The 15,186-nt window shown below is 33.9% G+C and overlaps 3 protein-coding genes across 4 annotated transcripts; 1 reads left to right on the top strand and 2 right to left on the bottom strand.

The window, feature by feature from the left end:
* On the top strand, window positions 7,510-10,996 carry LOC109362582 (GDSL esterase/lipase At5g62930). 2 transcript variants are annotated; one of them, XM_019608471.1, is made up of 6 exons: window positions 7,510-7,774; window positions 7,926-8,021; window positions 8,410-8,550; window positions 9,086-9,162; window positions 10,085-10,249; window positions 10,614-10,996. In XM_019608471.1, exons 1-6 carry the CDS (start codon window positions 7,661-7,663, stop codon window positions 10,780-10,782), a joined length of 762 nt encoding a protein of 253 aa, XP_019464016.1. In that variant the 5' UTR covers window positions 7,510-7,660; the 3' UTR covers window positions 10,783-10,996. The 2 variants fall into 2 exon arrangements, with proteins under 2 accessions (XP_019464016.1, XP_019464026.1); XM_019608481.1 differs by having other exon boundaries at window positions 7,512-7,774; window positions 7,926-8,003.
* LOC109339600 (transcription factor MYB98-like) lies at window positions 12,819-13,521 on the bottom strand (the record flags this gene model as incomplete). The annotated part of the gene is made up of 1 exon (XM_019577089.1): window positions 12,819-13,521. A coding segment is annotated over one exon (684 nt), but the record flags the coding sequence as incomplete, so codon positions are not given.
* LOC109339520 (transcription factor MYB98-like) lies at window positions 13,895-15,053 on the bottom strand. Its single transcript, XM_019577001.1, has 2 exons — window positions 14,128-15,053; window positions 13,895-14,039 (listed from the first exon to the last, which is right to left on the bottom strand). The coding sequence occupies exons 1-2, from the start codon at window positions 14,721-14,723 to the stop codon at window positions 13,895-13,897; spliced, it is 741 nt and encodes a 246-aa protein (XP_019432546.1). The 5' UTR covers window positions 14,724-15,053.

Genomic DNA, 15,186 nt, shown 5'->3' with positions numbered 1-15,186 from the left:
TGTTATGTAAGCCAAAATGTTTTCATTTAAGCAGTAATTGTTCACTATTTTTTTTCTTTATTCTAGTTTAGTTTTCAAGTCCTACTTCGAGTGAATAGAAATTGTTATCACAGCATGAATCTGACATTTTATTGTTGATGCCCCAGATAACCCAATCTTATGAACCTCAAATCATTGTTCATTTGTCGTCGTCTTAATTTTATGAAAGGAGCATAAACCTCTACTCCAAACATGATAATAGCAATGTTATGATACTGAAAATTGAAAGATGTCCTATAACTGGTTCAAATAGTCCAGTTGATTCAGATTTGAAATAATAAAAGGAGTAAGAATGAGGGCAGGAAACGTTGTTGATATGAGACAGATTGAAAATACTTAATGGGCATAGCCTTCTTATACCTTGGGCTAGCACCTCAAGCAGCATCAAGAGTGGACTTTGCGCAATGTTGAGAAAGCTGAAGTGGCTCCTGAGAGTTTGGTTACTGAGTTGGGAAGGGGATTGAGGGAGGATTTGGTACTTAACCATTTCAATGTTGAATCATTCCACTGATCCACTTATTTGAAAAATAAATTTTTTTTAAAAAACAGACAAGAATCATTTCTGACTGTAGGACAAAGAAAACAAAGGATAGCATTCACTTTGGGTATCTGGATGGTACTTGTCTTGTAGGCCGTATCTTTCTGTGAATGGTGCCTACCATCAATTAAGAGTTGCTTCAGCAACTTAATTCAATTGAAACCCAAAAAATAAATATAAAAAGAAGAAAATATTATACCATGTTAACTTAATTGAACAATTCCACATTCCTCATTGGAAAGCTAAATTAAGAGTTGCATCCGTTTTCTAGTCTAAATTTTATGTTGTTAGTTGTGACATCCCTATTCCGAAAAGAAAATTTTGAGAAAGCATCACGCCATGTTCATTGTATGGTAGAACTCTTCAAACATTGCAATTTCCAACCTTTTATTGTTTGATTACATAGTTAATAATAGTAACATGAACTGATCTCTCAAGGCCAAAAGACAATCCAACTCCGGTTTAAGTAGAGTACACAATTCATACAGATAGCAAACCAAAGTAATTACTTCACATAGTGAAAATACAAACTATACGACGTGCTCCAATGACGAAGGGTCCAACCTGAAGATGTTAGACGATGTACAACTTGTTAACACCATTAAGAAGATGTTGTTTTCATCGTCATTCTAGACACGGAAGAAATCAAGCAGTGGCAGCCTTCTCTGCAGTTGTTGCCTCCACACTAGGACTTGCCTTAGCACGCTTAGCTTCATAGTCTTTAACAGCAGCTTTAATAGCATCTTCAGCAAGCATGCTGCAGTGAAGCTTAACTGGTGGAAGTGAAAGATGTTTTGCAATTTCACTGCAGGACATGAAAGCAGAGCAGAATCATTAACAATGAAAGCATAACCAAAACTAGAATTATCAGGCAGAAAAGATGACCTAAACTCCTAAGGATGGCACACATGATGGGAACCAAAAGTCCAACAGAAAAAACATACAAATATTTCAGAAATATTAATCCACAGGCAGAGATTAGAGTGGCCAGCATCTAGGATGGAGATGAAAGACAGAAGATATATATTAAAGAACAAAACATTTTCGAATATTAACCATTACACCAAAAATGTCCTTTTTTAAGTAAGCTGTTGTGTTGACTTCTGACCACTTCATAAACATATATGTTGTAAAAAAATCCATCCATGTCTTCATCAGCTGAAAAGGAAATAGTAATAGAAAAAATGACCTAAAAAATTGGTATTCCCAGAACTTTGTCCATGTCCATGATTGAAGTTGTATGTAACAGAGAGTACTCTCGCTACTTTTTGTGAAGAACCAATATTCTCAAAATGCATAATTATATTAGTGTTTGGTGCATGAACAGAAAAGGACGAATCATGATACTATGTTCTCTTTGGTTCTACCTCTTTCAATGGGAACAAAATGTTCTACAGATTTACACAAGGCCAATTCTATTTACACCCACAAAAATTATACTCACCCCCAACTTTTAAATATTTTTCACCCTACCTTCTCAAAATACCATCTTTACAAAACTTACACTCATTCCCTTTTACCATCACATGGTCTTGAAACAAATATTCAAGGTTAGTGAATGAGAAATATTCAAGGTTAGTGAATGAGAAATATTCAAGGTTAGTGAATGAGAAATATTCAAGGTTAGTGAATGAGAAATATTCAAGGTTAGTGAATGAGAAATATTCAAGGTTAGTGAATGAGAAATATTCAAAGGGTGTATATTTAACTAGAGATTTTAATTGTTCAATTACTACTAGGTTCTGAAGAAAAAATGTTTCTTTACGAATTTTGATTTTTTAATATGCTTGATTTATAGTAGCTGGTTTTTGAAACTTCTCTCGATTTGCTACTCTTCCTATATGAAGAGAGATATTGAAAAGTAAAACACAATTGCAGCATAATATCAAAGAAGAGAGTTAATTAAAAGGAAGAAAATTACGTGTTCTTAATGGACAAAACTTCTTCCATTTGCTTTCCCTTTACCCATTCAGTAGCTGAAAAGAAACAAAAAAAATCATAAATCAGAAACCACCACAACGAATTACACAAACAAAATAAGCAACAATTACTCATAAACGAAACCCTAATTAATTACCAACAGATGAAGAAGCAATAGCAGAACCACATCCGAAAGTTTTAAAACGAGCATCAACGATCTTCCCAGTGTTTTCATCAACCTTAATCTGCAATTTCATGACATCGCCACACGCTGGTGCTCCAACCAACCCGGTTCCGACGGTGGGATCAGTCTTATCGAAGGATCCAACGTTGCGAGGGTTGTTGTAATGATCGACAACCCTTTCGTGGTAAAATCGCGGCGGAACCCTAACGGCTGAAGACGGCGTTGCCGTTACTAGAAACCTCTTTGCGGCGAGCCTCAACATTTTTTGTTTTGTTTCGGAATTTGTGAGGATGAACGAGAAGTGCGAAGAAATTGGAATTAAATTATTTATAAATTGTAGATATCAATTTTTCTAAACTATTATTTATAGTTTTCTGGATTAGGTGACGTGGAGGATGGGTATCCTTCTGTTTTATTTGGATTATTATTATTATTACTAAGGGTGAAACTTACAAGGGACACGTTTGCCCTATTAACTACTACCTTGTTTATTTTTATCCTTACAAAAATATTCGGTATACGAATGTGAAAAAACTAATAACTTAAATATAATAAAGTATTTCATCGTATCAAGAAATAATTTATTTCTTTAAATTTATTCAGTTTTTGATATATGTCTTCTTTTTTGTAATATATTTTAAAATGGAAACTTATTAAAGGAAGAGAAATAAAACACACGTCAAACATAGGATGACAATGAATCTGGTTCGATCTGGATAGGGCATTATTCGAACCGAGGCTCACCCCAGACTCATCTTATACCCACAAATTAAAAAAACATTAAAAATAATTTATAGTAATTTATATAATTGTGTATTTGTTTACTACAATCTTATATGTTACTTAGGTGATCAACAAGAGAAAAAATTATAAAAAATAATTTTAAGTTTTAAACACATTTTAAATTGATTGTTTCAACAATATGATGTAATATTGATTTAATAAGAATTGTCCAATAAACATAATACTATATTACACATATCAATTAACAACATAACATAATATCACCACTTAACAATGTAACATCATCTTTTAACAACATATCAATTATATTTACGAATTAACAATATAACATTATGAATAAACAATATATATTTAAAAAGATCCACATATTCCACAACTTAGCTATCAATTCTAATTCAAACCATTGGACCTAGAATTGATGGCTAAGATGTGGAGTAAGTTATTTAAATTTACTCTTAGAGTAAGTGGATAAAACCAGACTCATCCAATAGTTGGTCTTCAAATCTCGGGTCTCATTACCCACGGATCAAAAACACGAACCCAAACCCGACCTTGCAGGTATTTTTTGCTGGTGCCCACATATCCAAGTACTCATTATCATCCCTAGTCAAACACTAAGGGGTTAAGAATATAAGTTATCTATTGATATGAAGAGATACTTTATTCTCTTATTCAAATATCATGAATGAAATAGATTTGTGTATGATTAATTCAACTCACATATAATATTTTTTAGATTATTTTGGGTTTGTCAATTATTTTAAGATCAAAGTACTACATGTAAACCAATAAAGTATTAGTTTAGTAGTGTAAGGTCATATTAGATCATTGGAGTAACTAAACGATCAAAGATTCGATTCCTATAAACGACACTTATTGGAAGGGACAGTCACACATGTTAAAAGTTCCTTACATTTTTACCCTTAATAGTATAAAAAATACTACATGTAAAGATTTTGAGAAACCAAAATAAACATTTGCTATTACTTTTTATATACAACTTTAGTTTTTTTTCTCTCTTCCAAATGCCTAATTTAGTCTCTCTAACTAAACATATCTAACCCAAAAAGTAAACTATTGCTCCACTAATCAAAAGTACAAATGTTATTTCTCTTAACCCAACGAACATACTACCTTTACATGGTATGTCCTGAAGGGAATGTATATGTATGGTTTGGGTATAACTTTTGAAGTATGTTTAAGGGGATTTCGACTATTTGTTTATTCATATAATTTTGTGCATGTGTACCTCTTATATTTTTGTTTACAACTATTCATTTTTATGATTAAAAAGGTTTTTAGGATAATGTTTTTTGGGATGAATTTAGTCAATGATAACTTTGTGATATTAATCATAAAAGGTGCTTTTTTCTACCAATTTTTCCTTTTAATACCTTCATTTGTGTCAACCTTGCACCAACAAACCCTACTCAATCTTTAATAAACCCTACTCAGTCAATAACCTCATATACCCAACCTAATCCTCCATTATCTCCTAACCTGACCCCTACTACTAACTTTACGCACTCTATCCATAATCATGTTACCTCACCCTCCCTTGACTTACCCTCAACCACTGCATCCAGTCCTTCCTCATTTACTTCCCTTCCTCCGCCTTTTCCTACTCATCCTATGACAACCAGATCTAAGGATGGCATCAATAAGTCTATCCTACCCAATCTTGCAAGCCTTTTTCTGGCTCACACTGAACCTTCTACTCCTAAAGAGGCCCTTCTCAGTCCAGTATGGAAAGCAGCAATGCAGGAAGAGTATGATGCACTACAAAAGCTAGGAACTTGGTCCCTAGGTGCCTTACCTCCACATAAGAAGGCCATTGGATGCAAATGGGTATTTAGGATTAAAGAGAATCCCGATGGTTCAATTTCCAAGTATAAAACTAGGCTTGTTGCAAAGGGATTTCATCAAGTTCCTGGAATTGACTACAATGAGACATTTTCCCATGTCATCAAACCTATCACTATCAGAATTCTCCTCACCCTAGCTGTCACTTATGGCTGGGCCATTCAACAACTGGACATCAATAATGCTTTCCTAAATGGGGCTCTTGATGAGGAGGTATATATGACTCAGCCTATTGGTTTTCATAATGGTGACAAGACCATTGTGTGCAAGTTACACAAGGCTTTATATGGTCTCAAACAAGCTCCTAGGCAATGGTTTGAGAAATTCAAAATCACTATCCTTCAGTTAGGATTTCAGAATAGCAAATGTGATAATTCTCTATTCATCTCTCTCACCAATACCTACCAATTGTTTGTTTTAGTCTATGTTGATGACATAATCATCACTGGGACTTCAGCCTAAAAAATCACTGTCCTTATGGACAGACTCAGCACTGCCTTTGCACTCAAGAAACTAGGCAACTTGGACTATTTTTTGGGCATTGAGGTCAAACACATCAAGGATGGTACTCTGTTTCTCACTCAAACCAAATATATTATAGACCTACTCAGTAAAGCCTCTATGGAATCTGCCAAGCCTAGTATCACTCCTATGGCAACCACTTGCAGGCTTACTAAAACAAAGTCCAGAACCTTTGACAACCCTACTATGTACAGGTCAATAGTTGCAGCTCTTCAATATGCCATAATTACAAGACCTGACTTAGCCTATAGTGTAAACAGGGTGTGCCAATTCATGAGCAATCCTCTGGAACAACATTGGGTTGCTGTCAAAAGGATCCTAAGATATCTACAAGGAACTCTTCATCTTGGCTTGCATCTCAAACCTGTTGTTTCTAATTCTTCTCTACATATCACCCTAACAGCTCTATGTGATGCAAATTGGGTCATTGATCTTGATGACAGGAAGTCCATATCAGGGGCTTGTTTATTGTTGGACCTAATCTAGTTACTTGGTGGTCTAAGAAGCAGCAAACAATCTCCAGATCCAGCACTGAAGCTGAATACAGGAGCTTTGCCCTTGCTGCTCAAGAAATGATTTGGGTTGAATCCTTGTTTTCTGAACTCAAGATCCCTCATCAAGTTCATCTCATTCTATGTGATAATCTAAGTACAATGAACATGTCTCACAATCTTGTTCTTCATAATAGAACAAAACACATAGAACTTGACCTATTTTTTGTTAGAGACAGAATTCATGTTAAGTCTCTTCAAGTGAAACACATCCCTTCTGAATTTCAGACAGCTGATGTGCTCACCAAGCCTTTGGCCTCTGATAGGTTTCTAAACCTAAGGAAGCAACTCAGAGTTGTTGACTCAGCATCCTTAGTCAACTACCCTTAATTTCAGGGGAGTATATTAGAGAATAATAATTAGTTATTCTTATGTTTTCCTATGCTGAGTAAATTAACTTATTTGTCACATGCACAATATGCCAATTTATCACATGCCTAATTAGTTGTTAGGTTGTTATATCAGTAACTAACTTCATTTTGTTTTGCTATCCCTTTATTTCAAGGGATAAGCTATCTCATTGTATTCAATCAAGTATGCAATAATAAAAAGTCTTAAAATATATTCATCTTTTTATCTTTTCACATGGTATCAATCGCCCTTATGGCCACTGCCACTGATCCTTCATCTCCACCACCTTCCGTTCTTCTGCTCCTCCAATTTGAGCAATTTCTCCATCTCTTTCCTTTCCTATTTCCTCTACCAAACTCAGTGAGAAAAACTATCTCATTTGGAGTCAATTTATGGTCTTTAATTCCTTTAACCATTAGTTAAACAAAAAACAAACCCACCTTAAATTTTCTTAAAATTTGGGACCAGTGATGTGCACGTGCATTTACTAGAGTACATATGTTATTACATAAAGAGTGATTCCATGTGCCATAATTGATTGAAAAAATTATTTAATTATAAAAATTAATAATTAATTATTTTTATGGCCAATCAAATATATCATATATCTTTTGGAGGACATCACATATTCTAAAATGTTGTATCAATTATATATAACTGTTTATGATTGATCAGAAAAATAATTGATTATTAAAATTTTAACTTATATACAGATATCGGAAAACAGATTTGGTCCCCGTATTTTTGGAGAAAAATCTCGACCCTTTAATTACCTCGCCTATCATATACGAACAGGACCACTTGCTGTGAATGGGTTTGAGAAAGCTACGAACCGCAGCCCAACGAAGCAATGGGTGATTGGTAATGATGGATCCTTTGCCATAGAATAAAAGAAGAAAAAACGAATTGAAGTTATTGTGTGGAGTTGATTTGATTGATAGTGTTAAGATGGGATCTCATGGTATAAGGCCAGAGATAGTGTTGTTGGGTGATTCAATAACAGAACAGTCATTCAAAGATGGTGGATGGGGTGCTTCACTTGCCAATGCCTATTCTCGCAAGGTAATCAATCAACTATAACTCATTTTTGTTTGTTAATGCTCCCGACAAATATCGCTCTCAGAAATCGAACCATTTACTTTCGGGATATACAACTTAGTAATAGGAACCATTTCATATACATTGAATTGTTGATGGTGAATTAACTGCTTAGGCTGATGTACTTGTTCGTGGCTATGGTGGATACAATACTAAGTGGGCTCTCTTTTTACTCAATCACATATTCCCTCTGGTATGCTACCACTCTCTGGTATTCTATTCAACTCTTCCTTTCATAATCAACTACTTTCCAATATTTTTTTTAATCCATATCAAATATCATATACTCGCTATGAAATTTTGATCCTATTTTCAATTTCAAGCATATAGATTATAGAAGGTCATAATTAAAGGATATAGTCGAAAATTGTTAAGATATGTCTCACATTACATGGGAATATGGCCGAGACAATTTCTAATATGGTTTTAGAGCGTGACCCTCCCGATGAGCCACCTGCAAATGTCCTAGGCGTAAGGGAAGTGTGTTAAGATAAGCCCTATGGGACTATGGGCAAACTGATTACTAATAAAAATTACTCTATGGATGTTGAGGTTGTTGTGTACTTGTGTTTAGTTGTGTACATGTATTCTTTTTTCAGGGCTCACCTAAACCTCCTATCGCTACCACGATTTTCTTTGGTGCTAATGATGCAGCTTTGTTGGGAAGAACCAGTGAAAGGCAGCATGTACCTATTGAAGATTACAAACAAAATCTCAGAAAAATTGTTCTACATTTGAAGGTACAGTTTTCTTGTTTCCTAATTACCATTTTTATGTGCTTTATCCCCTTGGATTTGCCTATGATGCATGATGTTTTTTAAGGTTAAGATTGGTTCACTAGCACAGTTTTTTCTGAAATTTGAAGTGTTAACTTTCAAGTGTTTTTATTTATATTATTGTGATTGTAATTTTAGAGAAATTATCTTCTTTGGTATGATTTAGTTTTGGGTTTTTGGAGTTTCTGTATACAAAATCTGAATATTTTAAGAACTTTGTGCTATTGTTGTCTTATATTAGTCTCATGATTTCTATCGTGGTCCTTTTCCTTGAGCTTTCAAAGGCACACGAGTTCTTCCACACTTTGCTTTCTTTATTTCTTCACTTCTGTGTTAACTTCTGCAATTGGTTAATGAGCAGCGCGTACTTTGTTGCTTTAATACTTCCTGTTGGGGAAAAAATCTGGGTATAGATGAGCCAAACACTTCTACCATTAACTGCCAGTTATATTATCTATGATTTTGATAAATATACTATCTACTATTAATTTGGTTTCAGGAGTACTCACCAAGTATGCAGATTGTGCTTATTACTCCACCTCCAGTTTCTGAGGAAGGGCGCCAACGATATGCAGAGTATGATCTCTCTTGTTAGATTCAGTATTCATATTCTTCATTCTTTTATGTTCGGTCTTATTCTACATCTTTGTATTTGGCTATGTACATGTCATGGATATCATATCATCAAATGAAAGTATGAAACTGTTTCTTGCTTTCTGCTTTATATATTTAAATGCAACAGTTGCTTCATTCATTTCACACAATGATTAGACTTGCTGTTTAAACATCCCCAAGAGACAACTCAATTGGTAGAGCTGAGAGGCATAAAGTGTGAGCACCTGGGTTCAAACCCAGGTAGCTTCACAATTTCCCACCTCCCCCTCTACTTCAAAGGCCTTGCCTATAAAAAAAAGACTTGTTATTTAAACGCCACCTTTTGATTATCTCTCTGTAGTCATGCCCATCTGAGTATATGTCCCTGTTGTATTATTGCACTACACAACACGCTCTTGTAGGTAGTGTTCGGTAGACATGTCAGAAAAGAATGGAACAAAATATGTGTTCTGTTTTGTATTTTGTGCATTTTATGGATTGGAAATGACAACACAAAATATTGCAAAGTAGAGCATCATGGTTTCACTCCTCACAGTGGACCAAAGAAAGCAGAACAGAATATCCTATTCTGTACTGTTTCATTTTGTTCTATCCGTGCACCAAGCGCTACCATAGTGGTACTGTTTTTTCTATCATTACAAAATGAGAAACATTATGCCGTAGCTAAACCTTCATTGATGTGTGGTTATGCCCAGAGTGATTAATGCTGCAATATTTAAACCTTCAACAATGTAAAGTATTACATTATTGCTATTGTATTATCCACTTATGGTATTGTGTTTAAGACTGGCTAGTCCATGAAGTTAAAATTTCTGAGTACGACACGAGAATATGAGCTTACATTGGCTTCTCAAGTCTGAGAATTTTTCATTGGGTCTTGCAGATCTTTATATGGTGAGAACGCAATGAAATTACCTGAAAGAACAAATGAAGTAGCTGGTCAATATGCAAAGGCTTGTGTTGAGATAGCTAAGGAAATGTCTGTGTGGTATGTCAATCTATGGCCCAAGATGCAAGAAACAGATGGCTGGCAAGACAAACTTTTGAGGTTTGTTAACCTGGCCTTGTAGAAATATTGACCGTGAGATTGATTTGACCCTGTTCTCCCATTAAAGCCAACATGGTTTAGCTTTGCCTAAGCCTGTATAATATGGAAGTGGTCATGTTCTCTTGTTAAAGGCATCATGGTTTATCTTTTTATATTTGTCTAATTAGTCACACCGTAAACTGCTTTCTTCTATCTATATCTATTATTTAAGCGTAGGTAGTTTATATGTAGTAAAATCGACACCATACTGTTAAATCTACTGCCTTTTTATGTTTATGAGAGATTACATCTATTAAGGGTTATGTAACATTGATGTTTTAAATATTTTTTGGGTCCAAACATTGATGTTTTACTATTATTACAGTGATGGGTTGCACCTGACACCAGAAGGAAATACAGTAGTGTACGAAGAAGTGATCAAGGTATTCAATGAAGCAGGCCTTTCTGCTGATAAAATGCCATTGGATTTCCCTCATCACTCACAAATTGATGGAAAAAATCCTGAGATCGCTTTCCAGCAAGAAGGTTTGTGATACCTCATACCACATTGTGGTATAGCACTTTGGTCTGGTCTTCCAATGTTATACTCTTTCAACTCTGTTCCTATTCAGTGACATGTGATTTTTTTTCCCGGACCATATTTGAGTTTTCGAATTTTTAAATAAAATTACACTAATATTATGGCGTTGTTCCATCTATGTAATTGACCCCACTTAATATTATAAAGACTTGGTTGTTGTTGTTGTAGTGGTTACTCGTGCCGGTGCCTGTACCATCGACAAGCATGTGTTTGTTTAGCTATATTTGGTGTCCATACTGTATACATTTTCACTGTTCCATTTAGCTAATGAATCATAGTCATGTGCTATTAATTGTCTGAGTAAGTAAAGAACAAGAACTGTACACCAAACAAGAAGAATAAGAGTGAGATAAGAAGGTTTTGATATTATGTTTTGATTTTTCCTACTAGGAAACTATTCTGAAATATTTCTTTGAACATGATTATTTTGGTGATGTGTGATGTAAGAAAACCAAATTGTTATAAAGAGAGATAGAATAAGTGTTAAGCTAGAGTTCAAGTCCCTGTATAGTCAATCACAAGAAATGAAGTAAAATCATTTTTGAAATGGCAATTTATAAAGTAAACAAGAAAATAAGTTTAATAAAACATTATACACACATCTTACTGAATTATAGTTGTTGAGTTAATTTAGTTTTATATAGAATATGTTGTTTTCAGAAGATAATAGGTTTTTATATATGCATTTTCTTAAAGTTGAGGATAAGGAGTTAATGAACATGTTAATTCTATGAGAATAAAGTATCTCGTTAGGAGATAGTTTATTTTCTTAAATCTACAAAATATTTGACATGTTTCTTATTTTTCTTCCTTTGAGAAGTTTTCATTTTAAAATAGATTATAAAAAAAAAACAAGACATGTCAAATATTATATGGATTTAAGGAGATAAATTATCTTAGATACACTTTATTATGTAATTCTATTAACTTTGTCCATATTATAGCCTCATTGTAAACGGGCGAAGATATTTCATTTCATTTAGGAGTTAGTTTTGTGTTTGTGAGTTTTTTTTACTATACAATATACATATTTACTGCATGAAGGTTGTAATTAATGTTAATTGAAACAGACACAATAAATTTGTTATTAACGTAATATTAATTGCTTACATGTTTCCTTGCATACTCGCACAATCCTTTTACTCAGAAAGACCAACATTCTATAGCAGTAACAGACATGTTACCTTTTTATCCATGAACTTGTCATCCAATTTTACCCTTTTACCCTTCCACAACTGGTCATAATTCCAGAAAGAATCAAATCTCTTTCCAAGGATTGTGTTCTGACTAAGAAACATTTTTGTACTATGTATTCTGACACACATGCAACCCAAAAGTGCAAATATGTCACACTGCAAATAGTGACACGTAGTTTTACATAGAATCTATCAAATAGAAAAGCAAACAAAATTGGCATCTTTATTTATTGTAGTTTAAGTTGGTTGAAAACTTGAATATTTGTTTCTTTAACTCAAACTAAAAATGACCAATATTTAACTAACATCTATTTTTCATAAAAATATAATACTACTACAATTTATATAATAATACTAATGTTATTAATACTGTATTAGTCACCAAACCAGTTAAGGTATTGATATATTGGTATAGTGGTTCAACCGATAGTTCAATAATTAAATCGTATACCGGTAAAATTAGATATACATATATAATATATTAACATTAATGTTAAAGTACTATTTTTATTTAATTATTGTTCCATTTTTGTATCACCATTCAGAAATGCTCCAAGACTCTGCATGCACTTAGCATAAAATAACTAAACTTGGTATGTGTATTATTGGATGGGGATTATATATCCTTATTTATGTCATAATTGATGTTCAAGTCAATGAAAAAACTCAATTTATTTAAAAAAATATAAAAATAAAAATTAATACTTTAATATTATTTTATTAAGTTTTATTGGTTTGAGACATCAAAATAAGAAAATTATGGAGCATAATATCTTTATCTTGTATTATTAACTATAATGTCTGCAGAGGATTTAGGTATTAGAGGTTTGATTAACCTGAGACATCATTTCCACCAAATCTAGCTCCTTCTTAACTTCATTCCCTCCCATTTGTTGTGGAATCTCTGTCTCAAAATCAACATCAACAACTTGTTTTCCCTCCATGTTAGAAGCACATTGCATTTTTCCATCAAAGTCTTTCTCATTCATAGTAGGAGCACAAGGCATATCATCTAGCAAAGAATCAATGCTGCACCCTTCTTGAAACATATGATCATTGAAACAAAAATCTGGGACCTCATTGAACTCATAATTCGGCACCAACCGGTCATTAGGACTAACTTGATTTGCACCATGTGGCTGAGTAGCTATAGTTGTAGCTGCTGCTGGTGCTGCTTTGGTTGCACTAGCTTTTAATCTCATAGCATTAACAGAAGATCTTCTTCTATAGTCTATTGGAGGGTTTTTGTCCAAGTTTAAGCTCTTGATATAGTCCTGAAGAATAGTGCCTCTTGGATACTTTGAGCGGCATTTTCTTTTGGAATATTGCCTTCTTTTTGTTGCATTCCAATGGTTTTTGATTGAGTTTTCAGTTCTTCCTGGCAATCTTTTCGCAATCTCGGCCCACTTATTTCCTATCTCTGCATGAGTTTGGATCAGTATCTTATCCTCTTCATCAGTCCATGTTTCCTTCTGCAAAATTATGGCATAATTGAATAGAATGCATTATTATCTGTAAGACTATATATAAAATAAAATGGTATTATGATTTATGAGAATGAGAATGAGAAGAACTAGTTTCAACTATTAGACTGTGTATTGATCATTGATGTGATTTTATGTTGCCTACATGCAACTTGACATATGATAAACAACTAGAGATTTTCTATAAGAATTTTTTATCTGAATGATGTGATATGCTTAATGACTCTTGGACAAATGAGTTGTCCTTGTTACTTTATTCCATCTAATAATAACTATTTGGGTCAAAATCCTGAAAACAGCTTATCTATTTGTGTCTGTAAGACTCTGTACATCTACCCTTTCCAGACTCTACTAAATCGGAATCTTGTGCACTGGACCATTCTTTTTATGAATAAATTGGAACCTTGATGTCAGGCCTTAGATGGTTATGCCATCGCTCTCTGCATTGTTTGCCAATTCTGCCAGGCAAGGTTTGAGCAATATGAGCCCACTTCCTCACTCCATATTGTTCCACCAACTGAATCAACAATCTGTTTATGCAAGAAGTCAAATCAAAGATGTGTTTTTTTAACCAAAATTTGGAGCAAAAGATAAAATATAACAAGATTGAATTTTCACCTGTCTTCATGTTCACTCCATTGCCCCTTCACTATGTTGGGCTTCTTCTTAACTTTACATGACCTTCTAGTGGTAGGAGATGTCTTATTATTTCTATTCAAGCCAAATCTTCTGTAATAATTTGTTGCTGATATGCTTGAGACTTCATCAGGTGCAACAAAGTTCAAAGGTTTGGTTTCTAAAGGATTAAAGGGCAAATAGATTTGGTTTGAAGCCATCATATCCATTTGATTCCTTCTAGGGAGGTTCAAACTATAGCCTTCATATTGGAAATCTTCCACAACATGAACATGGTTACCATTACCATTATTCTCAACAAAAGGCTTGCACTCATAACCTTCAAAATCTGCCTGTGAACATCCACATGTTATATCAACAAAAGGGTCAAAATTTTGAGTTTGGACCCCAAAATTTTGATTGGATGAAGAGGCATTAGCATGATGAAACTGATCAACATGTTGAAATTCTTGCATGAAACCCTGCGAAGAAGGAGCCACGAAAGGAAGCTCATCTTTCATGCTGGGTTTGATGTAGTTTTCATGCAAATGCATTGGCTGTGAGGCATAGTTTTCTCTAAGATCTGTATCAAGGTCCATGACAAAAGGAGAAAGTATCAGAAATGTTGTGTTTCAAGCCATCTAATATGTGTTCCTTAAAAGGAGAGAGTGAGCATGCATTGATTATAGGGATATTGATAAGAATTATCAAATGGCCTAGATTGCTTGTCATATAGAAACTTGACTATAAGATTTACACTCTAGTAAGATTTGTTTCTTCTACTTTTGATGCCTATTTTGGTAACTGTTATTGAGATTAATGCAGTTCAAGCATAACATTGCCGTTATGTTACTTATTCTGTTAACCATTATTATGGTCAAACCTTCCTCTTAGAGTAGATTAATGTTGTACTATGTGAAGGCAGCAGAGGATGAAAGTTGAAAGCATCATTAGTTTGAGACAGAAGCAGAAAAAACTGATAACTTTTAGTAATTAAGGTTAAAAGGGTTAGTACTAATTACTAATGTAACATGTCATTTACTTCGGTCAATGTGTAACCTT

This window comes from Lupinus angustifolius, chromosome LG01 (genome assembly GCF_001865875.1).
Source record: "Lupinus angustifolius cultivar Tanjil chromosome LG01, LupAngTanjil_v1.0, whole genome shotgun sequence".
Lineage (NCBI taxonomy): Eukaryota > Viridiplantae > Streptophyta > Magnoliopsida > Fabales > Fabaceae > Lupinus > Lupinus angustifolius.
The sequence above is the reverse complement of the archived record's forward strand: the minus strand, read 5'-3'. Positions and strand labels throughout refer to the sequence as shown.